Raw genomic sequence first — 25,177 nt, forward strand, 5'->3', positions numbered from 1 at the left:
GGTACAGATTCAGATTAAAATGTTACAAATGTCTGCAGTCAGGCGCTACTTTGTAGCTTTTAAGTAGCTCAAAGGTGCACATCTGGGACCCATTGTGTGCACATTACAGTACCAAAATAGGCTCTTCTCTATACACTATCGTGCATTTGTTTTTGAGTGTCCACAAATAACAAATATGCACATTTTGATGTTCAGTTAAGGTGAACGATGAAGATAGTGGCCTTTTTAAACTAACACAATCTGCCTTTAAATAACGAAATCTGCTTATTTTACAAATCCCTTCTAAGTGAAAACCCACTTGGCAATACAGACAACAACATTTTCTGAAACTGAAAGATTTGTCACAATACATATACAGTGTATATCTACTGTATGTGTGTGTGTTGTGTTGTGTTGGGGGGGGGGGGTCACGACCCAGCGGATTTATACTCATTTGAGACGATTACCAACATGTATTTTTAAGTTAAAGAATGCCCTAACCTTGGAACATGTACCAAATGTTGGTTTATTCTTTATGTGTGAAGATTTTTTGGTTCAGGAGCGACGCGTCCGGCCGCCACTCGCCTCGAAAATAAAACATCTGACACGGAAAGTAAAGTAGTCCCCGAGCGGAGGAATCAGGCGGATGTATATTGCAGTTGCAGGCCCCTCAGCTGATGTGAGCCTAGCAGGGGCAGAGAGAAAGAGGAGCTGCTGCACTGCACTGTCTATTACAACTACAACACTGGAACATATAGGTAACAACAATATACCAAAAGTTACATTTTTACGTGACATCGCAGCCAACTGTTTCTATGACCTTCGAGATTATTCAGTATCGTGAAACGTCGCCGGAATTATGATTCCGTATAGCGAAAAAATACCTCGAATCCCGTTCCTGCTTTCCTGTTTTTTTGTGTCTAAAAGGTATCAGAGGCCATTTCTTTTCGCTAGCTAACGTTGGTGTTGCTAGTTGCCAGCAAAGAGAAGATTGTCAGTTTTTAAACCATAAAATTTCACGATATTGTTCCCAATCGTCTGTTTCTGCGAGGTCTAAGCGATCAAGCGCTACTGTTTGTCAAAGAATCCTTCAGCCATCCTGTCGAGCTGGCAAAAACAGCGTTAGAAGCTAACGACAACAAGGGCTCGCTAATATTGATTAGCTCGCGAGCCAAGGTTAGCTGGTAACACCTAGAACGCTACTGTAACTACGCTACACGACTGACTCGGGGTTGATAACGCAGTAATGTTATTATATGGGCACGTAAGTAGCGGAAACATACAGTTTGTCAAACCAAGAGTCGTGTTTATTTATTTTTTGTCAACTTGGTGATTGCTATTGAACGCTCTCGCAGTCTAGCTCGCTTGGCTAATGTAGCTTTAGTTAGCTCGCCGGCCAGTGTTCTACATTTCTTCATCTGCCATTATTATTATGTCCCGTATATGTTGAAGAAGAGGCGCAGTAGTAAATAGCAAATGTGTAGCTCCGTGTAGCGCTCGCCTGGTTGTCTACTTACGCCTGTGTGGCTAATGCTAAAAGCTACAAAAGCCTAGTAAACGTTTGGCCTTAAGTTAGCTCATCTAACGTCAGACAGCGTCGGTGAGCTAACCGTAGTTAGCGGGACCCCGTGTATGTATTCACATTGACAGTTGTCTTAGCTGGCTCGCTATCGACTTGACCTCAGCTGTGTTGTTTTCTTTGCCTGAGTGTGGGCCGGCGTGTGTGTGTTTGTGTGAGTGCGTGACAAGTTTATTTCGCCCCCTTTTAAAGTCGATCGACGTTCAGACGCGGAGCAGTGTGTGTGTGTGTGTCATAGCTTTAGCTTTAACTCGGCTAACCCAGGTTTACTCGTTTATTACAGTAAACTGCTAGCGACAGACGGGTTCCAGTCGATGCTGCCATTTTTTTGACGTGTAATGTCTTCTCAGGTGACTATAATGGTAATTTAACACATATGGAATGGAAGCAGGTCCGTCAATTAAAACGTGATTGGCTTCGTCCGATCGATAGTATAAGCAAACAGGGGAGCTAGCTGTGTGAATTTGGCCTTGGCAGTGTGTCTGGTTAGTGAGCTAAACAGGTTTACACACCGGTACGCCAACTACGCATTTTCCATGTAACCTAAGCTAAGTTATCGTCAGCTAACGCAACTTTAACGAGTGAGTTCAACGAGGTTTACTGTTCGCGACTTTGTCTGTTTCTGTCTGAATATTAACACGCGGCGTTTGCTTTAATTTCTTTTAAAATGTTTCGGTTTTTGTAGCGATATAGACGCGACTAAGCTACTGTCAAAACGTATGGGATTAGCTAGGGGGTGAGTAGCTACAAATGCTAGTCGGTGGTGGTAGAGAACTACGTCAGAAACACAGGCCTCTCTGTAAATTATAGACATAATACATTTGGACATGTCGAGTTGTTTATTCCTGTTTAAGAAGAACCTTTATACCGATTAATGTTTCGTCCTGGTTATTGTTTGGTGTGGTGTGCTTAACAACATTAGAGAAGGCGCTGCGCTAGTTGTCAGAATGGACGCATAAACAAAGACGGGGATGCGCTGTCAGTAAGGCCTAAAATGGCCCTGTGAGCTTGCCAAGTGTGACGTATTTTTATCATCAATTCTATCATGATTTTAGCCCGAAATGACCATAGTAGTAATGTTAAATGGGAAATAATCGTTTACATTGCAGTTTAGTAGCCTTTGTGTATCGTTTCCTAAGCCGTCCGGCATGATGTGGGAGAATTCATTATTTACCAATTATAGCAGTATCTTTATATAACTGCCTCATGAGCAATAATAAATATATATATTTAAACGCTTGCAAGAGACAATTTGCGTCACAATTTTCACATTTGTCTCTAATTGATTAGCACAGCTTAAGCCACATCACAAGCTGTGTCATTGAGTTGTTGGTCAACGAGAACAACAAGTTATTCTAGGACTAAGGGGAACTCTTGTTCATTAAATTTTACTGTACTCACCATAACTGCTTTATTTCCTATATGCACCTTTTTTACATGTTTGGTCTCTTTGTAAAAGGAATCTGTAAACCTTAGATTATTGCTTTAAATCAATGTTCCTACATTTTATGATGATTATTATTATTATTATAGTATGATGCCATTCTCTTCAGTTGCATACACAGGATTGATTTTGCAACAATGTTAATAGGTACAATTCCAGTGTTACATGCCTTGCAACAAATTTACACTATTTGTAGGCAACTTTATACTGAGATGGTTACTTTATGTTGGTCATTTTCTACACAGTCTCTTTTTTAATTGAATGATACAAATTGCCTTTGACATGTAACCTTTATTGTTACTTTTTGAGACCATTCAGTGGTTTATTAAAATGTAATGTGTGTAGTGGTTAATTGTATTGGTTTGACCTACTATACTGTATATTATATAACCACACCAAATGACTTTGTTAGTGCTTGCAAACTGTTGAAAGTGAGGGGTTATTTAAAGCCTGAGCTCCTTTTCCTCACAATGTTAAATCAGCTAAAGTTAGGAAAGTCTCCTGGTGTCTTACCTTAATGATTCTGATTGGATCAGCCCTGAGCTCTCCAATTCTTTCATATTCATTAATGTCTTAGCCAGCATGTCTCTGCCCCCATATCAGATAATGTCAATATTGGGCTTGATCAGTTGGTTTGTTTTGTGATGTGTACAATCATGATGAAACAATTGTGTCCCTAATCATCTGGAGTGGCTTAGAGGGTTTAGTTTTGATGATGTAAAATACTATCAACTGTCATTTACAGCATAGTAACTGTTTCAAGATGAGCACAGCCTATGAGTTCCTTAAGAGCACAACAAAGGGGTCACACCCTTGCATTTTGTCAGTATGACAGTATTGATGGGATTTCTCTTTGTCTTTTGTTCCAGTGAATGGTAGTGTCTAGAAAGGGTATGTCCCTTCAGGAGAGAGGTGCCAATGTCCAACCGGCCTAATTCCAATCCAGGGGGGTCACTGCGCCGTTCACAGAGGAACACTGCTGCGGCCCAGCCACAAGACCACACAGTCACGGGAAGGTGAGACCATCTGTACACTGATTTACCTTAAAGAATAAGTTTAAGACTTGATCAGAAGCCTGTAAATGTATCAAACAGTCATAGTGTGGGGAAACATAAGGTTGGCTGTGGGTGAAGAGAGCAGCACACAAACAGGTATCGAAATGTTAGCAGTTCTTACATTGGCAGAGATTTGTGAGGAGTTAGTTTGTTAGGATTGTAATTTAATGTAGAATTGCCTTTTCATGTCTTTCACTTTTAGAGTAAGGGGGATGTTTATGAATTGCTATTTCATTATTGTACAGTGTTTAACTCTGGTTTAGCCGATTTTTCATAATACCACAGGGGTGTTGTATTAAGCTGTTGATGAGCATAGATATGCAGATGTGGTCAGCTGAAATGAAAGTCGGGAATCAAATATGTGGTGTTGTGTACAGAAAGCCACATTATTACTTGCTCTTTAATTTCCAACCTTACAGGTTGCAGTCAGAGCAGGTAAAACTTAAAGCAAATTCCCCACCTGAAAGTAGAAGACCTAAATCTAAGGCTTCCAAAGCCACATCCAGCTCAGCCACTGGCCAGTCCAGAGGGCACAGCTCAAGAAGGTACCCTGTCCTCACTACTTGGTCCTCATTTTGTATGTGTGTGTGTTTTGTAGGATTTGCTATTCATCCAATATTGTCACGTTCTACTAAAAACCACACATAAGATGAGCATACCATATATTGCTGGGTTTTATTCAAATATTAAAGAGTACAATTTATTTTTTGTGGCATGTTAATTAATCTAATTTCTAAAAATCCAATATATTTAAATGGTGTCTTGTTTTCTCTTTTCAGAAGCGGTCTTTCTCTGTCAGTGGCTTCATTTGTTTTGCAAGACAACCCAGAGACTGCAGGGACATCTGAACAAGACCAACCAGGCCACCAGTCAAAGAGTGAAAGCACCCGAGGGCTAAAGCGAAAATCAGCTCCTGACCAAATTAGTACATACACACCCACCCCAGCTAAAAAGCCCAAATTGCCCCCACCTCCCAGAGATAATACCTCAGAGACAAAGAAAGGCACAGCCAAGTCAAAGAAGAGATCACTGGCTTCAGAGACACCTGCACCATCAGGTCGAGGTCAGAGCAAGAAGGGTGTGGCTGCGGGAGCCTCTCCAATCCAGAAACGGAAGAAAGCTGACTCTCTCCCCGGTCTAAGTAGCACCGCTGGGTCCCTCCCCAATCGTACAGAGGGCAGAACTGCAAAACCCACCAAGCTGGCGTCTAAATCGGCAGCCTCAGCCAAAGCTGGGTGTAGCAACCTGACGGATTCCTCCTCTTCTGCCTCCACCTCTTCATCTTCTTCCTCCACAGGAACCAACAGCACCGCCCCTCAGGGCGCCCGGGTCAAACAAGGAAAAGACCAGACAAAGGCACGCCGCTCTCGCTCCGCCTCAAGCCCCTCCCCTCGCCGTAGTACCCGGGACAAGGAGCAGGCCAAGACTGCCAGTTCATCTAAATTTGAGTGGGCAGCCCGCTTTAATCCCAAAGTCAACCTGCCAAAACCCAAACTGTCCCTACCTGGATCTTCAAAAACTGAGACTTCCAAACCTGGGCCTTCAGGATTACAAGCTAAACTAGCAAGTGAGTCAAACGTGAAAGGCTTTCCCCTCTCCACAGTAAAATATTTAGATCCAGTTTGCAAAACTGTTAAATATCATTATCCTATTTTGTTAGTCTTTCTTGCCAACTTTGTGGTACTTACAGGTATCGTCTTTTAACAAATCTGGTCACTTTTCTCGCTGCCTGTGGCTCACAAGTGATTCTAGGCCGAAGAGCTGAGGAGTGAGTTCAGATTTCAGATATGGGTACCAGGAGCCTGAAACTGGAGAGTAATTAAACTGTGTCCTTATTCAATTTAAGGCATTGTTCAGAAAAGGTATTACTTTTAACGGGTATGGTAGACACACTTAAGATGCTCTGGTGTTTCTGTGTTGAGACTTTGCTCTGGATAGTTCCATATCTATTTAAGACCTTTCTCCCTTTAGCACTGGTTGTGAACACTTCTGTTTCTAGGTAAAACACTTGTTTCCATGTTGACCTCAGATAATGGCTCGTGTGGTCTGTCAAGAATACAAAAATACAAAGGATTTTAAAGTGGCCAACCCCAGTTCTTGCAGTATGTTCCGTGTTGATGGTGTCGACTCTGTTGGGTCTTCTGAGATGGCATTAGTTCATATGTTCTAAAAAGTAATAATAAGGTATAGAGATGTCACATGGGATCTTAAGTATTACTATTTTAGTAATGGATATATTGTCAACATTTCATTCAGTTAACGCTATTTGTGCAAAGTATAAAACAGTGACATCAGGTGGCATCAGATTTCAGTGGTATCTCATTAATGCAGCACAAAAAACCTGGTCAAGTATTCAGTGCCAACCTTTGGTACTTGATAGTTCTTGATTTGGAGGGTGACATTAATATTGGAAGTATGATAAACCAGATACACTAGACTGCAGTGGAGGATTACTGTGTTCAGCCAGTTTCTTTGTATACAAGTGAGTGTAAGTGAGCTGATCGGTTCACTGTGGGGGCAGGCTGTTCTGGATAGGGGAAACGGTAGTTGGGTTGGGGCATTGTGCCATAGGCCCAGAGCCCAAATGGAGAGACCCCTCCTATGTTGGCTGTGGTTGTTGGTTCACCAGCTGACACAGGGCATGTTTTAGGGCATGGAAGGACTCTAATGCTGTCCTTATCAAGCATGAAGGATAGTCCTATACCTGCTTCTTAAACCTAACATATTCCTGCGTCTCTGATCAGCTGAAACTGCAATGTTTTTATCTGTGAGCCTCTGATACCTGGTGGTGAGTAAGCATAACAATGCTTTTACCTACAGTAACCTACAGTGTCTTAGTTCTGCCTTTCCTTCAAATGTGTGATGCCATTTGCGTCATATTGAACAAGTCACTTTAACCTGAATGGAAATAATATGATAAAATGTGTGTTTGTATGGAGGACCTTTACTTGAATTCAGCTCTACTGAGGAACACACTGTTGGAATTATTTGTTAGGATTGCTTTTTGACTGGTTATAATTATTATCAAATTCTTTGTGTTCCATGATAGCAGGAAGTACAAAAAGGGACCGGACAGTTCTAATGTTCTCAATTCCAACGGTCTTAACTTTTGTGAATGCTTATTTTTGTACTGAATTATGAGTCACAGATTGAGCATGAAGGTTGTCCTGTCATATGGCCAGCCATGGTGGGGTTACTATTAATACTCGTGTAGTTGGTGGTACAGTACTTTAAACAGACAACACTTAAGCTGCTTGGGCTCTTCAGCCTTAATTATGTGCCGTTAGTCTTTCACAGCCCTTCAGAATAAATACATTGATATGAAATCTTTTCTCTATTGTCAGGGTTTGCCGTCTCTTCAGGGACAAAGGCCGAAAAAAGTCAGCACAACTCCAAATCACAACCGAAGCATGTTTTTGTGTAAATTCAGCCCAGTCAGAGACTTATAGTTATGGATGCCTTTTCTGTTGATGGTTAAACGTAAATGTTTCACATCAGCTGACTCTTCTTTCCACACACACAAAAGTCAACATGTTTCTATTTTCACCATATTGATAGTATATACAGCCAAGGGTGTTAAAAACTAGTGTTTGTTGTTTTTACTCTCTCAAGGTTTGAGAAAGTCCACTAAGAAGCGCAGCGAGTCTCCTCCAGCAGAGCTCCCCAGCTTTCGGCGGAGCACACGCCAGAAGACCACGGGCTCCTGTGCCAGCACTAGGTAGGAACAAGTGATTTCTTTCACATATTGGTTTATAATTTTACACGTTAGGTTGAAAGTCATTGATGAGGAAGGAAATTATTAGTTTGAATTTATAATTCAGTATACACAAATATGTAAACAATGGATCCACATACCAAGTAGTCATTTTGTCAAAGCTAAAGGTTGAATTGTTTGAAGTCTTGAACAAATAAGACCTGTGTGGTGAATGGGTTTGACTTTGTGGGCGGTGATATAGAATGCACTACATTTGTTACACTCATGGTCACTCCTGTTGCTAATCCACTATTCCCCACAGTCGGCGGGGCTCAGGCCTGGGCAAGCGCGGGGCAGCCGACGCTCGCCGACAGGAGAAAATGGCTGACTCTGACAACAACCAGGATGGGGCCAACTCGTCAGCCGCTCGCACTGATGAGGCACCACAAGGGGCTTCAGGTACCTCCCTTTCCCCCTGACCCTGAACGTAGAACCTATCCATTGTGTTGGAGTGGAATGTTAACACGTGGATGGTGAACTGATCAGGGGTTTATCTTTGTTAAAGTTCAGATTTATGTTGCTGTTTTGTTATGGTCCATGTTGAGTTCTAATTATCAATTTAATTTTGATGGTTTGCTGTTTTTGTGTCCAGCTTCAAGCTCAGTTGCCGGAGCAGTAGGCATGACAACCTCTGGAGAGAGTGAGTCTGATGACTCTGAAATGGGAAGGCTTCAAGGTAGATGGAACACACATTCCAAACCTTCATTAGTTATTGCTGAAATCTAACATTTATACACTATTACTGCACAGCCTATTTTCTAAGTTTGAAATTTTATGAATTGCTGGTTAATTTGTAAGGGACCGTGTGCAACAGTAAACATAAATGTTCCCTTTTGGTTTACTGTATCAGAAACAACTGAAAGCTACTTACAGTTAAAATATATACCAACTGACATACAAAGCAGTCTGCTGTCCCCCACCATTTACACACATATGGAGGAAACCTCTCATACAATGCAGTACAACACCACCACTTCAGCAATGGCCTTTGTTGAAACACCTCCTTGTCATCGTGCCAACAAAACCTGAACATTTTATTAGCTTTACTTATTGCAGATATGTTCAGGCAGACAGATTTTACAAATTCACATCATAGCAGTTCAATAAGCTTGTGTATTTTTCTTCGTCAGCCCTGTTGGAGGCCAGGGGTCTCCCTCCACACCTTTTTGGACCTCTTGGACCCCGTATGTCACAGCTGTTTCACAGGACCATAGGCAGTGGAGCCAGTGAGTACTAGATTCTTACTTTACAACTTGTTTAAGTTCAAGCTCTCAATGGTTCTTGCCCCATAAAAGCAAGCATTACAGTCTGTGGATCTAAAATGGTTGTTATAGTTTAAGTAAGCTTTTTTTTACACTTCAGAACATGCAGGTAAACCTAGAATCTTCTCTAAGTCATGTGTCAAAAACAAGATAAATCATTTAATTAGTGCAGTATCCTCTCTGATTATTAGATTCCGTAATTTAGTTTTACATTTTACCGAGCTACCAATAGGCTTGTATTTTATCATGATCTGACAGCTTCAGCTAATTATAATGGTAATGCGTGGACACACACCCACAGAAAATGCTAAAGAAGTTTTCCTGTATGAGCGGGCACTGACCGTGAAGAGAATATGAATGTGTTGTAGCAAAACATAAAGCATCATATTGGTCTGAATTGGTGAATATGATTGAACCAGATTTGGCTCAGAGTCAAGAAAGCTGAGTAATGTGTTAACTTTTTGTCTTAGCACACTGAACTACACTGCTGCTGTCAGTTAGCCAGTGTGTTTTTGAATAATTGTTGAGAAACTGTGTCACCTTCTTGCAGGCTCCAAGGCTCAGCAACTGCTGCAGGGCCTGCAGGCCACTGGTGACGAGTCACAGCAGCTTCAGGCTGCAATTGAAATGTGCCAGCTGCTGGTGATGGGCAATGAGGAAACACTTGGTGGATTTCCTGTCAAGAGTGTTGTGCCTGCTTTGGTAAGTTTGCTTATAATCTTCTTCCCCCAGGATTTACTGTTTATTAGATTTCTGTGTTATGGAATTGGAGTGACAGGATTGATTTTTATTTGTTTACTTTTCCTGCTTTTCCCCATAATACAAGATTTCTTCATTAAAAAATAAGCCTGGCTCTTACTTACTGCATTTGAACCGTCTGAATACTCTGTTAGTGTTGCAAGTTCACATCATTCCCGGCAGAGTTATTTTTTTTGAGACAAGTGGCAGAATGAGGTTAGTTGGATTTCATGTGTGAAATGTGTGGTTGTATTGTGCAACCTTTCACTTAGCCTCCCCATGCTGCACAAACAGACTGTATTGCTGTCTTCTGTTTTGTGCAGCCATGTCAACACATTTTTTAGTCAGGGCAAAACAATTCCTTATTGCTTTTCAAATTACAATAAGTGTATCTGTCTGGTATTCTAGTCATTGTTGATCTGATTCTGTATTAATTTTCTTTCTATTACACAGATTACACTGTTACAAATGGAGCATAACTTTGATATTGTGAGTATTATGAGATTTTGTTTCTGTTTTCTGTTATTGTTAATAATCCCACATTATTGATTTAATTTATCAATGATTATTTTACACACAGATGAATCATGCCTCTCGTGCGCTCACATACATGATGGAGGCACTTCCCCGCTCCTCTGCTGTGGTAGTCGATGCCATTCCTGTCTTCCTGGAAAAGGTACGACATCAGATCGTCCGCCTGTCCCTAATCTGTTGTATAATTTGCAATGGAAGCCTTTAGATATGCTAATATGCTCGTGCTTTCTGCCACATGTTCCATGCAGCTTCAGGTGATCCAGTTCATTGACGTAGCAGAGCAAGCCCTCACTGCCTTGGAGATGTTGTCAAGGCGACACAGCAAAGCCATTTTGCAGGCTGTAAGTATTACACACTCCATCTCATCCTTTGATATTACTGGTTAATTTGAACATAACATAATGGTATCCTTTTCTCCCTCATAGGGTGGGCTTGCTGACTGCCTGCTCTACCTTGAGTTCTTCAGCATTAACGCCCAGAGGAATGCCCTGGCCATTGCAGCCAACTGCTGCCAGAGCATTACCCCCGATGAATTCCACTTTGTTGCTGATTCTCTGCCTCTGCTGACTCAGAGACTCACACACCAGGTACCACTTTCGCTTATGTCAAGAAACTATGGAGTATACAGAGCAAAAGTAATTGTGGCTCATGTGAACAAACATTATTGAGACGTGTTACCTTAAGTGGTCACAATCTATTTCGGGGTGAAAACAACTGGATTGTTGCTATAAAAAAAACCCCAGGAACATTAAGGGGACAATTTCTAAGGGTGCTTTTTGTTGGAACGCCCTGATTTACCATAGATGTAGAGCCAAAACACACAGGCACGGAGGCATTTCATTATTGCCTGCATTAGTATGGATATGATCTAAAATAGAGTCCAACATTTTAGAGAGGCAAACACTTTTTGTTGAGCCATGCAATCCCAAGGAAAGCGGGCAGGATTTTATGGCATGTAGACAGTACACACACACACACACACATTACAGCACAAGTAAGCAAGTACATCCAATACCCAATTAAATACATGGAAAACACAGGTATGTTGTTTTAACTCGCATTTCATGGAGTGTATAGAGACTCTACAGTATATATTGTTTTTCCACACATTTATATCAGTCTTTTAGGATGACCAATTGTAAAGTTTGACTTAATAACTGCATTAATTTAATCCCTCTCTAGGATAAAAAGTCTGTCGAAAGCACCTGTCTCTGTTTTGCCAGACTGGTGGACAACTTTCAACATGAAGAGGTTAGTTACCTATGAACCTTTTCTCTTACAAAAGCCTGGTCAGTTGTTGCCCCCCACCCCCACCACCATTTCCTAATCTATATTCGCCTGTGTTTGATCTAACAGAACTTGTTGCAGGAGGTGGCCTCGCGGGATTTGTTGACCAACATTCAACAGCTGCTGGTGGTGACCCCTCCAGTCCTCAGCTCGGGGATGTTCATCATGGTTGTGCGCATGTTTTCACTCATGTGCTCTAACTGTCCCTGCCTGGCGGTTCAGCTCATGAAGCAGAGTGAGTTATCTTCACACTTTTCACTATTTTGACACACTTTTTACATTGACCAGAGACGTTTCCTGTTAAACAAAATAAAGTAACTAACAGAAATATTTGTATTCCTACTTTTTTGAACAGACATAGCGGAAACTCTTCGCTTCCTCCTCTGTGGGGCATCAAATGGTAGCTGCCAAGAGCAGATTGACCTGGTACCCCGGAGCCCCCAGGAGCTCTATGAACTCACCTCCCTCATATGGTAAAGTTCCTTTCACTTACAGATCACCTAGGAATTGAGATGACAATGGTGGATAATTAAAAAGAAAATCACAACACTTATCTTTGAGGATAAATGTTTCTGTATGAATAAATGTGTTTGAATTCAAATGAATAGGTCAAATTTAGCATGTAAACATTTCACTTGTCATTATTCACAATTTCCTCTTTTCCACTTTGCTCAGGTGCTTAGTTGTGAGCTACAAAATGATTAATCATTCACATTGATGATCACCATGCTCCTTTTTTGATTGTATTCTTATGGGGTAATTTCAACACACAGAGGGGGACAAATAATTTAGTTTGAGATCCAAACCACTATTATGCCCTGAGCCTTTGGATGCCATTCATTTCCACAGCGAGCTGATGCCCTGCCTGCCGAGAGAGGGCATCTTTGCAGTTGACATAATGCTGAAAAAGGGCAGTGCCCAGACTACAGAGGGAGCTATCTGGCAGTGGAGGGATGACCGGGGACTGTGGCATCCTTATAACCGCATTGACAGCCGCATAATTGAGGTATGTCACCTGCATACTGTATCTAAATATGTCCTTGGGATGAAACCATCATCATTGAGGGAAAGACTTTTTGAATTGTGCTGTTTGGCAAATGTCAAATCGATCGTCTTTATTGGAATTCACTAAAAGCTATTTCTTCAATTCTGCGGTATTGAGTTATCAATCACCAAATGTGTTTGTTTCTGTACAGCAGTCAGTCCAGATACAATTTGAGTTAATCTCTTTTCTTAAAAAAATGGTAGTTTTCTGTGGCTTGTCTATGTGATACTGGTGAATATTTGATCCAAAAATTAAGACTGCACACCAGAATGGAGAGGATGAGATCAGCTTGTCCACCCTGGGCCGTGTCTACACCATTGACTTCAACTCTATGCAGCAGATCAATGAAGACACAGGAACGGCACGTGGCATCCAGAGGAAACCTAATCCGCTGGCTAATCCCAACACAGGTAATGCAGGTTCCTGTTCAGCATATTCTATGTATAGTATTGGTCGTCCAAATGTAATGAATTGCAAGGAATTTATAATGTTTTGATGTGTGCTAGTATAATAATCTACTACAACTATTAATTACCATAGAAATGAATCAAGAAGGCTTTACAGGTTGCTACTTTATAACCAGGGCCGCACATTATCAGTATGCAGGTACCTTTAAAATGTTACGTTGGGCTCTCCCATAAATGTCCATTAAGGAACAAGAGAAGTTGTTTCTATTTCTTTTTGTAAAACTGGAACAGGAAACAGGAAACTAGGTTCACAGATGTCCAAGCTAAGTGCTCTCAAAAAGTATTGTTTGACAAATCTTTGCTGTCTGACTTCAGGGTGCCACCAGGAGGTTCGAAGGGAAGATGCACGTGCTCAGCTGATGAAGGAGGACCCTGAGCTGGCTAAATGCTTTATCAAGACTTTGTTTGGGGTCTTATACGAAGTTTATAGTTCCTCAGCTGGCCCTGCTGTTAGACACAAGTGCCTTAGAGCCATCCTCAGGATCATCTACTTTGCTGATGCTGAGCTGCTGAAGGATGTGCTGAGGAACCACGCTGTGTCCAGGTAAAATGACCTGTTTGGTACATAGACCGCAAACATTGTTTGTGAGGGTTATTCCAATGGAGACTAATAATTCCTAATATGTGACGTTAGTATTATCTAGCACTTGCATGGCTGTAAATCAGAATTACAATTGGTTAAGATTCTTCCCGAATCCATGGATCTGGCCATTTTGCTACTCTGTAAAACAAAACAAAAAACACACCTGTGGAAAGTGTGGTGAGGTATAAATGATTGTGGCCTCTGCTGAGTAGTCGAGAATCAAAGAATCCATGAAACACATTCTCTTGTGATCGGAGCCAAAATGTAAACATCGTACAATTAACCACATGGGGGCACTGGACAAAAACTGATCAGATCTTTATTGTACAATTGTACACCTTGTTACTGACATGTCTTGCACCTGAGGCTTCAGAAGGTCACTGACTGTGTGAAACAACTCCAATTTATTTACTTTTTGTGCCGACAGTAGGTTAACATCTGTTTTCATGCTTATTTCAATAGTCACATCGCCTCCATGCTGTCCAGCCAGGACCTGAAGATTGTAGTGGGCTCTCTGCAGATGGCTGAGATCCTGATGCAGAAGCTTCCGGATGTCTTCAGTGTCTATTTCAGACGGGAAGGTACCAAAGACTGACATGCTACCCTGTACACGACCGACAGCATTACTGAGCTTTATACTCCGAAGCAGCTATTGTCTCTTTCAAACATTAAAGAGATTTATATATGGTTATTCTACAACTTTTGTTCTGTGGCTCCAAAAGGGTCCACTGACCTGGTTAGGCCACCATCACCAAAAAGATAAAAAATTAAAAAAATCCCTGGCAGTCTATATATGCATATCTGGCAAAATACTGCATGCTTTAAATCCTTTTTAGTAGGCTATTGAATATTTATTTGAAAAACGTTCTGTGACAAATTTGTTATGCAGAATTCAATTCAAAGCGTGTATACAAAATAATCGCACACTATATATACACAAACAATGCAATCTATCTTCTGAGTTAGGCGCCCACACTTGCTTGGTAACCCCTGCTCTCTGATGCCAGGACTGAGATGACTCACCATACAGATGCTGCTGCAGCAAAACCTCTTATAGACAAGCAGCACTGGCTTGACAGTTGAATAAGTGTTAAGATGCCTCAAACAGTTTGTAATGTCCATCATCTTCTCTTCCAGGTGTAATGCACCAGGTGAAGAACTTGTCAGAGTCTGAAAGCTTTCTGGTTACCAGTCCACCTAAAGCTTGCCCTAGCGGAAATGCAAGTCTGTGCACCACCACCATCAGCACTGCATCCACCACATCTGCTAATAATGCAACCCCTGACCTGGGCTCTCCCAGCTTCCAACACAGCATGGACGACTCACTGGACCTCAGTCCACAAGGGTGAGTGTGTTGTCATGTGTGATTTTTGTATGCGTGCGTGCTACATTAGAATAATTTTGATGTTTTTTTATGTGTTGTGAAAATTACGTTTATTGTGGCTATGTAGTATTTCCATATGGAGTAGCTGCACACAGTCGCTTCAATGTATTTTGCTTTTCCCTCCCGAGAGCATTATTTTGATTTATTCACCTTTTTTACAGGCGGTTGAGTGACGTCCTGAAGAGGAAACGGTTACCTAAAAGAGGGCCCAGGAGGCCCAAGTATTCTCCCCCAAGGGATGATGATAAAGTCGACAATCAGGGTAGGTTAAATTGTGATGTTTTATGGATTTGTTTTTTCTTAAGTTGATGTTGCTGTCAGGGCTGTTAATCTTCAAGAAAACTGTAGATTTACTTGACAAATTGGTGAACATCGTGCATTTACAAAAAAATGTGTTTTGCATTAGGTCATGGCTTTGTCTAGAATTTAATAAAGGTTGAGCAACAAAGCCTCCTTTTGCCAATAGGATAGAAGCTGTGCTTTGTGCTTAATCTTTGGTTTTGTCTACTACTTTTTGATCAACAGCCAAGAGCCCGACTACTACTCAGTCCCCCAAGTCGTCATTCTTGGCCAGTCTCAATCCCAAGACCTGGGGCAAACTGGGTGCCCAGACAAATAATGCCAACTCGGAGCCATCACGAACAGCGGGAGTGAGTGGCCTGGCAAGGGCACCTCCCAAGGACTCCATTTCAAACAACAGGTATGATGACGAGTTGGCTGTCAATGCTTGTATACATTAGTCATCGAACATTTTACCCAAGCACGCAAGTAAAATCCAGTTTTCTCCTTCACGCTCAGTGTGATTAGCCTTTGATAACTAACTTCAGGGATGATTTTTTATTGGAATATGATTACTTTGGTCTGTTCCAGGGACAAAATCAAGGCCTGGATCAAAGAGCAGGCAAGTAAGTTTGTCGAGCGCTACTTCAACTCTGAGAACGTGGATGGCAGCAACCCTGCCCTGAATGTACTCCAGAGACTTTGCACAGCCACTGAGCAGCTCAACCTCCAGGTAAGGCTCATGTCCTTTCATATCTTATAGGAGACATAATACATCGTCTCACTCTAGCTGGAAAAGACATCAATATGAAACAGTTTATTGGAGGTTACATCTTTCCTGCTGTGTCTGTCATGTGAAAGAAGAGGATGTTGTCAGTATAGAAGTGCAGATTCGAAGTCTATAATTAATAAAAACAGAGATACAATTCAAGGCTGCTTGAAACCCCCTGAAATTCACATTTTAGATGGGGGAAAATCTGTTTCTGATAATGTGTTCTGTTGCGGATTTCAAGGTGGACGGAGGTGTGGAGTGCCTGGTGGAGATCTCCAGTATTGTATCAGAGTCTGATGTATCGTCCTTTGAGATCCAGCACAGTGGCTTGGTGAAGCAGCTTCTGGTTTACTTAACCTCAAATACAGAGAGGGACATACTTAGTCGTGACGTGCGACTGAAGAGGTTCCTCCACATCTTCTCTGGTTGTCCGGTGAGATAATGGACCATGTTAGATTATTATTCTGAGAAGAATGCTAATAAGAGGAAATAATCACTTCATCCATTTTTCTTGTGAGTCACTTCTCTTGCCTTTCTGAGTTCCTCTTCTGTCATATGGTTTGCAGGTTCCAGGGTTGGAGCCTGTCAGCCGTCTGGACCCAGCAGAGAATGGTCCTTTCCTGGCCCTTGTGCACAAGATGAACAGCTGTCTGAGCCAAATGGAGCAGTTCCCTGTCAAAGTTCATGACTTCCCCAGTGGCAACGGCAATGGGAGCAGGTCTGTGGATGTGTTGTGCACTTTTAGCCGCTTATGATCAACATAGCTTTAGCTCAATAGTTTTATTTCATGAATGTTCCTTGAATTGGATGGGTTTGTCTCCTCAGGGGATCTCAAGCGCTGAAGTTCTTCAACACACACCAGCTGAAGTGCCAGCTGCAGAGACACCCAGATTGCACTAATGTAAAACAATGGAAGGGTGGCCCTGTGAAGATTGACCCCCTGGCCTTGGTTCAGGCGATTGAGAGATATCTTGTTGTCAGAGGTGAGGGACTCTTTTCCACAGCGGTATAATGTTTATCCAATCCTGTTTTCTTTCCCATTTCCTTCTCCATTGTGTTGTTGCTACTCAATGTAGACTGTGGTTCGGCCAAAAAAGGCCAGCTGAGTTGTATTGAGTTATATTGGGTGTTAAAAATTTGGAGAGGGTTGTGCTTATTCTCTACCACCTTCCACCTCCACCAAACTGACTTGACTGGTTGTTAGAAAACAAACTTTCAATAGCTTGCAAATTAAGTGTTTTTCTACTGAACTGCACTGAAGCAAAGACATTGTCATTTTAGCAGTTTTCACTGTGGCAATTAACAATGCTTCCTCAGTTTGATCACTAACTAAAAAGCTTAAATTTACAGGATATGGCAGAATCAGGGAAGAGGAAGAAGACAGTGATGATGACGGTTCAGATGATGAAATCGACGAATCACTGGTAGGTGGCAGCATTTATGTGAAATACGGCTTTTTAATTGTTTACAAACTTTGTATGTACCGCCAGGTTAATGTGTATTGAGACTTTTACTTTCATCAAGACATTGAGTAAATAACCTGTGCTGTCGAGAGCAGTAGTGTTATAGTTTGATGTTACATGTAACTGAAATGTGTTTTCTCCCCTCAGGCGGCGCAGTTCCTTAATTCCGGTAGTGTGCGTCACAGACTACAGTTCTATATCGGTGACCACTTGCTGCCGTACAATATGACGGTATACCAAGCTGTAAGGCAGTACAGTCTGCAGGCAGAAGAGGAGAGGGAGTCCACCGATGATGAGGCCAATCCACTTGGACGAGCCGGCATCTGGACCAAAACGCACACAATATGGTAGAATCCTTGTTATTTATCAATCCCATGAATTATGGACAATGTATGTTATTAGATTATTATATACGTGTTCATATCTTGATATGTAAGATGTGTTTCAGTGATGTAATGACCACTTTTGCCCCCAAACAGGTATAAGCCTGTGAGAGAGGATGAGGATGGCAGCAAGGACGCTGTGGGTGGAAAGAGGGGCCGAGCGCAGACGGCACCCACCAAAACCTCACCTCGCAATGCCAAGAAGCAGGATGAGCTGTGGCATGGTATGATCCTGACATGTCTACTAGTAAATAGCTTGCCAAACTTGGGTCCAAAGTCCAAAACCTTCTAACTAGCTCTGATGGATCATAATATGTGGTCTATTGCAGTTTTTGCTTCCTCCCATGATGCCCCACTCAGCCAGAAAACATTTATTTGCCTTGCATCTTCATGTTTCTCCTATATCTGAATCTGCACAGTGATTAATCACTGACTTCCATTACTTCTAGATGGTGTTTGTCCCAGCGTCACCAATCCCTTAGAGACATACCTCACATCGGAGCCACCAGAGACCATAACCTTTGATGACCCCTCTTTAGAGGTCAACTTGCTGCTGAGGGTCCTGCACTCCATCAGTAGATACTGGTTCTACTTGTATGATGTAAGACTCCTGTTTCTACATTTTGATATCTTTTTTTATCCTTAGCCTCAAAATGTATTGTCCTACATTTTGTCAGTACTGAGTACTTCAGAGCAATCGGTAATATCTTTGTAATGGTTGTAATGTACAAGTCATGTTTTGTTTTTCAGAATGCTGTGTGTAAGGAAATCATCCCCACCACTGAGTTCATTAACAGCAAACTGACAGCCAAAGCAAATCGTCAGCTACAAGACCCCCTGGTCATCATGACAGGAAACATCCCTACTTGGCTTATTGAGCTTGGGAAGACCTGGTAAATGCTCCTGACTATTGGCTGAAAGAGGAAATATTCACACTTATTATTGTACAGCTTTGAAATATGTGAGTTAGTTCTACAGCCCTCTAACAGACATTATTCTCTCCATCCCTACAGCCCCTTCTTCTTCCCCTTTGACACCCGGCAGATGTTATTCTATGTCACTGCCTTTGATCGAGACAGGGCCATGCAGCGCCTACTGGACACAAACCCTGAGATCAACCAATCAGATTCTCAGGACAGCAGAGTTGCACCACGTCTGGACAGGAAAAAGGTGCGTTATGTTAACACAATGAAGCATTTCTACTTGGTGACAATAGAATCAGTTACAAGTTACACTCCTTGTTGCTGACATTTCCTGATATCTTCTAACAGATATCAATTGAGTTAGTTCACTATTTTGTATTCCACCACTGTATTGCATTGTACACAATTTGAAGGCTTGCCTCTTGTGTTTTCAGAGGACGATAAACCGTGACGAGCTGTTAAAACAGGCCGAGTCTGTGATGCAGGACCTCGGCAGCTCCAGGGCCATGTTAGAGATTCAGTATGAGAACGAGGTACATGTGCTATTAGAATAAAACCAATGCTCTAATGAGTTCCACTCTCGCAATCAACCAATTTTCCTGTCAGTCAGAAATGCCCACTGGGTTGTTAAATTATTAATTTGACATCGTGGAGCCCACAGGAATGTTCAAGGAGCTCTTCGAAACATTCAGAAAACGTACAAATGTAGGGATGATTAGTGATTAGACATTTGGAGAATATACAGATTTTATTCAGAGTTTGACATTGACTCATTCCTTTTACTTGTAGGTTGGCACAGGGCTTGGCCCCACTCTGGAGTTCTACGCTCTGGTCTCCCAGGAGCTTCAGCGGGCTGATCTTGGGCTGTGGAGGGGCGAAGAGGTCACTCTGGCCAATCCTAAAGGTAAAAACTTGTCATTTGTTATGTTGTTTAAAATTGTATGTTCATCCATTAATTTTTTTCATCCATCAAGTTGCAACAAGCGCCATTTGTCCAATTGACTCCATATACGGCCGAAACTTTGTTCAAGGCTCCTGCATGTGCTTTGTGTGCTTTTTATGGCATGTACATTTGTAGTTAATGTTTTATTTGCATTAACAAATTCTATTGTGGGAGATGGGATTACATTATAATGAATGATGCCACATTTGTAAATGACATTTACACCGACGCACTACTTTGCAAATCATGAATGATGTCAAAGCATATGTCATGTTAGGAGAGGGTGAGCAACAAAAGATCAAAATGCCTAAAGGGGGGGCAGTACAGGCAAGGGGGTGGAAGGAGGGGCAGGGCAGCCTCAAGTTTATATTAGATTTGTTTTGTAGTGGTGCAGAAAGAAATTCAGGCTTTGCTTGTTAAGTTTTTTTTATTCTCACCATATTGTTGTCTTTGTCCCAACAGGAAGCCAAGAGGGGACTAAGTACATGTTCAGCTCCAGAGGCCTGTTTGCTGTTCCCTTTGGCAGGACAACCAAACCAGCACACATAGCCAAAATCAAAATGAAGTTCCGTTTCTTAGGAAAGCTTATGGCCAAAGCCATTATGGACTTCAGACTGGTAAGGATAGATTTTCACTTAATCCACCCTCAGTAGAGACATACTCTCACAAAAGCGTAGATTACCCAGAGGAAGCAGGCACCATGAGCTGATTACATTTGGCACATGCAACCTTTTTACATGAATATCTGACCCCCTGTTCTTATGCATCTGTTTCCAGCTGGACCTGCCCCTGGGGCTGCCGTTTTATAAGTGGATGCTACGGCAAGAGACGTCCATAAGCTCCCATGATCTGGTCAACATTGACCCTGGTGTGGCCAAGTCCATCCAGCACCTGGAAGATATTATCCGCCAGAAGAAGAGGCTGGAACAGGACCGATCACAGGTTAGCAACCATCTCCAAGACTCCAGGTGTTGTTTTGGGCTGTCTAATCATACTAATCTAAGTCTCAGAGGGGGTAGGGGTGGCTGGTATTGCCCATTTAAAGTAAGTTAAAAAGTGAAAGTAAGGAATGTCATCTGTCTCCTGTGTGGACCTTTTCTTCTCCTTATTTCATGGACCATCTGCTTTAAGCTACAGGCATCATTATCTCATCCCAAATTGTCTTTTTTGAATGTTTGATGGATGATGCTTCAAGTCCACAGCGAGCCTCCTTTCTTCATACTGATCTTCTGACATGCCTCTGTTTGTATGTATCAGACGAGGGAGACCCTACAGCAGGCATTGGAGAGCCTGAACATGAACGGCTGCTCAGTGGAGGACCTGAGTTTGGATTTCACACTGCCAGGTTTCCCAAACATTGAGCTGAAGAAGGGTGGCAAAGATGTTCCTGTCACAATCTACAACCTGGAGGAGTACCTCAGGGTCTGTGGCACATGCAGTTCATCTTTTATTCCTCATATTCATTTTAACAAATAACAGGGTGGCCTAGTTGATCTCTTAATGTATACTTAATTTGTTTTTGTCCACATTTCCTTGCAGTTGGTGGTGTACTGGACACTAAATGAAGGCGTGTCAAGGCAATTTGAGTCATTTCGGGAAGGATTTGAGTCGGTCTTCCCCCTGCATCACTTGCAGTATTTCTATCCAGAAGAGGTAAACAAAACTGAGCCATTTTGTTTGTGCAAAGCATATAATATGATATTTTACATTGTAATGGATTCAACACTCTGTAAAGTAATTACCATTTTCAACTACAATGTACCGGCTAATTTACATGTTGACATTTAGATTCTCACAATAGAGCTCATTAATGCAATTGAGTGCTTCTCTCTCTTTTACTGTTAATGTGTTGGCATGCTTAAATAAAGCTCATTCATTTCAGTATTGTTATTAGTTAGTTAGTATTGAAATCCCAGTGCATTACACAAACACAAGTTGTAGTTTGTGTATCTCCCTATCTTTCTCCTCCTCAATTTCTCATTCCTCTGGTCTCCTGCTGCAGCTGGACCAGTTGCTGTGTGGCAGTAAATCAGAGACGTGGGACGTCAAGACACTGATGGAGTGCTGTCGACCGGATCATGGTTACACACACGACAGGTGAGGCAACAATTCGTTTTGTATGGAGCACAACCACAAATGGGTTCTGTGTACTACTTGCATGACAAGCAGTTACCGTAAGAGTTGGTCTGGAGATGAGGTGTGTGTTATCCCTTCTTCCTGCAGCCGTGCTGTAAGGTTCCTGTTTGAGGTGTTGAGCAGCTTCGACGCCGAGCAGCAGAGACTGTTCCTGCAGTTTGTCACGGGAAGCCCAAGGCTGCCTGTCGGAGGTGAGTCGCCTCAAACACACACTATTTTAGCATCAACAATTGCAATCATGGAACGATTCGATTAGAACCATCATATGTGTAAATGGCATGCAAGGGAGTGAAGTAAGAGGTTTGAAATGGCAAATTATTTTAGATGTCCTACTCCAGAATAAATGGATATGTTAGAGCATGGAAGCAGGTGATTCTAGATTCTGTAAATTTAATAGACAATACGATTTAAGTCTTGACACTTGTATACTTTCATAAAGGTGCAAACTGTATTTTGACAGTCAAGCAAGTTCTGATCGAGATGGCACAAAAAATATAAAAAAATAAAAGTAATCAGAATGTGGACATCCACCTATGGCAGGGCATTGTGGAGAATGTGGCAGGCTTTTGTAAAACAGAATGTCCTCTGTGAAAGTGTGATCCATCAAAGAGCTACAAATTGGAGGCCAAAGAATGCAGCTGTGATTCCCCCAGTGAATAATTCAGAGATATTCCAACTAAAATGCAAAGTTCTAAGCGTTGAGATATCGGTGTGTTTATACAAACGAAACGATGTAAATGTGCTGCCCTCACCCACCTTGGTTTTGCTGGCTTCACAGGTTTCCGGAGCCTGAATCCCCCTTTGACAATTGTGAGGAAGACATTTGAGTCCACTGAGAATCCAGATGACTTCCTCCCCTCAGTCATGACCTGCGTCAACTACCTGAAGCTGCCTGACTACTCCAGCATAGAGATCATGCGTGAAAAACTGTTGATTGCTGCTCGTGAGGGCCAGCAATCTTTCCACCTTTCCTGATCTCTTCACGTCTCACATTCAAATGCCTTCTACAGCGACTGATGAAATCACAACTTCCTTCTTAGTTTTTTTTTTGTAATCGCATACATTCAGGCTACGTGTACAGCCTTCTTGATAGAGAAAGCAGCTTGCAGAAAAATTAAGACTACAAATATATATTTGCTGCCCCTGTCTCGACAAAAAAAAGAACGAAAAAATGGAAAGGTGTTCCATGACTCATAGAACTTAAAAAAAATTAAAAAAGAGAAACTTATATCAGTAGTTGAGTAATGTTAAAAAAGCTGAAAACATCTGGGTGACATTTTAAATTGCATTGCTATGTGATATTTAAAAAAAGGGATGTTTCCTCTCCAGAGTTGTGGACAGTCACTGGGTTTGGGGGAGGAAGGGGAGGGGTGGGGTGGGGGGGTCATTGAGCAAGCTAGGTTCACTTTAGCTCCAAAGATCATTTGTACAGACAAATTTGCAGACTTTGCTCATTCTACACATTTGATAGAATAGCTCTTTGTTCTCATATTTTTCCCTTCAGTTTGTCTCTTCCCATTTTGTTATGTATTATATTGGCCCCAGTTTGCGTGTTGCATTTTGGTTCAGCTTCCCCCCCTGTGTGTCTTCGCTTAAAGTTGTGGAAATGAGAGTTGCAGTTGGTTGAATGCGGGTAGTGACGAGCGCATATTCTATTTTTTTCCTACCTAATTTGAAATTGTCTTCTGGCCTACTTATTATAGAGAGCTTCAGCTTAAATGAAGTTATAAACAGTGTGTTGGTCAGGTAAATTTGTTTTGCTCTTATTTTATTAGAGTAGTGTCTTTCTGTTGAGCCCTACTGGAGGTGTAGGGTTTTCTTGGTAGACCAAGCTCTGAGCAACCCTCAACACATTATGTAGCTGGGCACAAAATTTGGCTGGTCTCATTTTATCGTTTCATGGCCAGAGAGCATTTCAAGTTCATTTATGGAATAAAGTTTATATGCAGTTTCACACCCTGTTTGAGGTGGGAATGTCTGCTTTACCTTTTTTAATTTTCTATTTTGTCTTTTTTTTTTTCTTGCTGTAGTTGATTTTATTTTTTTTTCCTTTGCACTGCTGGCTTGGAACAAACCGTGGTGTGCACCTGCAGTCTGTGGCCAGGGGAGGGCGCCACTGTATGCTCTCCTGGCCCAATCGTTCATGTGCTGGTTTCTAAGATCTGCAATAATTTACTGCATCAGGTTCATGTTTTTACCTGAACATAAATAAAGTAACTGTTTGACTCATGTTTGTTTCTTGTGTTTTGCTTCTTCATCCCTTTGGTCTTTATGAGAGCAGGAAATAGGACATTTTTATACAAAGGTAATTTGTCAGGATGAATGCTCTGATTGTTGTGCTTGCAGTGTGGAAACGTTTAGGTAGGTAGACAAAGTGTAGATGGTGATTTATTTGCTTTACCTGGAGTGTTGCTCTTAAGATCACATTGCAGTGGAAACAGTGTTTTGGTGCTTCAGCTTGGCCCTCACTCATCAGTGTTTCAGTTAAGTGGTGGGTTGAGCATTACATGAAATGTTCGTGAATGTTGAAATAAGTCCTTGCATCATTACATGGTGACATGAATGAATTTCTTCTCTCCGGGCTAATATTTGACAAAAATTGCCATTCTGATGATGCAATGGCTTTTCCTTTGTAAACTAGCCAAACACACTGTTGCTGCTGGACAGTGTCCTATGGTAGACTGTAGAGAACAGGGCTCTTGTGTTCCCGTCACCTGACCTAATCAATTATGTGCAATAATGGGATTTAGATGTGGAAAGAGTGTATATAGAGTATATACTGGCGTATATAGATGTTGTAGATGTGTTTGTGAACAACATGGCTAGTTTTAATGTGAAGGAGTTAATGATGCCTCCCATTCAGCTTTATGATGTAGTCAATTGCTGTAATTGGTATAGCTTGGGTGAAATATCTCCCAAGAAATGTTAAAATCTCGTCTAAAAACGCACTTCTTTTCAGTACACCTCAAAGATCACTAACTCACTAATGAACAGGAAACATAGTCTCCTTTTTGCAGGAGAGTAATTAGCCAACCCAGGTTTCGTTCAGGCCTTAGATAGGCTCTGTCCACTCTTGGTCAGTGATAGTGTGAATGTAGTTAGGATGGGGCTCATCAGCGGATTTTTCACTCTCTATCCTGACCGCTCAAATTACATCCTATGAATCG

At 41.8% G+C, this 25,177-nt stretch overlaps 1 protein-coding gene across 6 annotated transcripts; it reads left to right on the top strand.

Moving 5' to 3' along the window:
• Nucleotides 1-630: 630 nt before the first annotated feature.
• trip12 (thyroid hormone receptor interactor 12) lies at nt 631-24,239 on the top strand. Of its 6 annotated transcripts, none has more exons than XM_076146104.1 (42): nt 631-737; nt 3,872-4,018; nt 4,477-4,602; nt 4,837-5,624; nt 7,670-7,775; nt 8,074-8,210; nt 8,404-8,487; nt 8,942-9,037; nt 9,624-9,775; nt 10,265-10,300; nt 10,392-10,487; nt 10,594-10,686; nt 10,771-10,932; nt 11,528-11,596; nt 11,702-11,867; nt 11,988-12,105; nt 12,482-12,638; nt 12,934-13,087; nt 13,460-13,688; nt 14,190-14,308; nt 14,865-15,072; nt 15,273-15,373; nt 15,637-15,811; nt 15,982-16,123; nt 16,404-16,595; nt 16,729-16,880; nt 16,988-17,145; nt 17,513-17,586; nt 17,773-17,972; nt 18,105-18,232; nt 18,458-18,609; nt 18,759-18,901; nt 19,022-19,178; nt 19,366-19,464; nt 19,721-19,835; nt 20,337-20,491; nt 20,652-20,816; nt 21,132-21,296; nt 21,414-21,527; nt 21,877-21,971; nt 22,098-22,201; nt 22,789-24,239. In XM_076146104.1, the coding sequence occupies exons 2-42, from the start codon at nt 3,921-3,923 to the stop codon at nt 22,983-22,985; spliced, it is 6,177 nt and encodes a 2,058-aa protein (XP_076002219.1). In that variant the 5' UTR covers nt 631-737; nt 3,872-3,920; the 3' UTR covers nt 22,986-24,239. The 6 variants fall into 6 exon arrangements, with proteins under 6 accessions (XP_076002219.1, XP_076002223.1, XP_076002226.1 ...); XM_076146108.1 differs by having other exon boundaries at nt 11,714-11,867; XM_076146107.1 differs by lacking the exon at nt 631-737 and adding an exon at nt 1,224-1,243.
• The last annotated feature ends 938 nt before the right edge of the window (nt 24,240-25,177 follow it).

This window comes from Genypterus blacodes, unplaced genomic scaffold (genome assembly GCF_046128005.1).
Source record: "Genypterus blacodes isolate CSIRO-AG114 ecotype Tasmania unplaced genomic scaffold, CSIRO-AGI_Gbla_v1 ptg000032l_1, whole genome shotgun sequence".
Taxonomy (NCBI): Eukaryota; Metazoa; Chordata; class Actinopteri; order Ophidiiformes; family Ophidiidae; genus Genypterus; species Genypterus blacodes.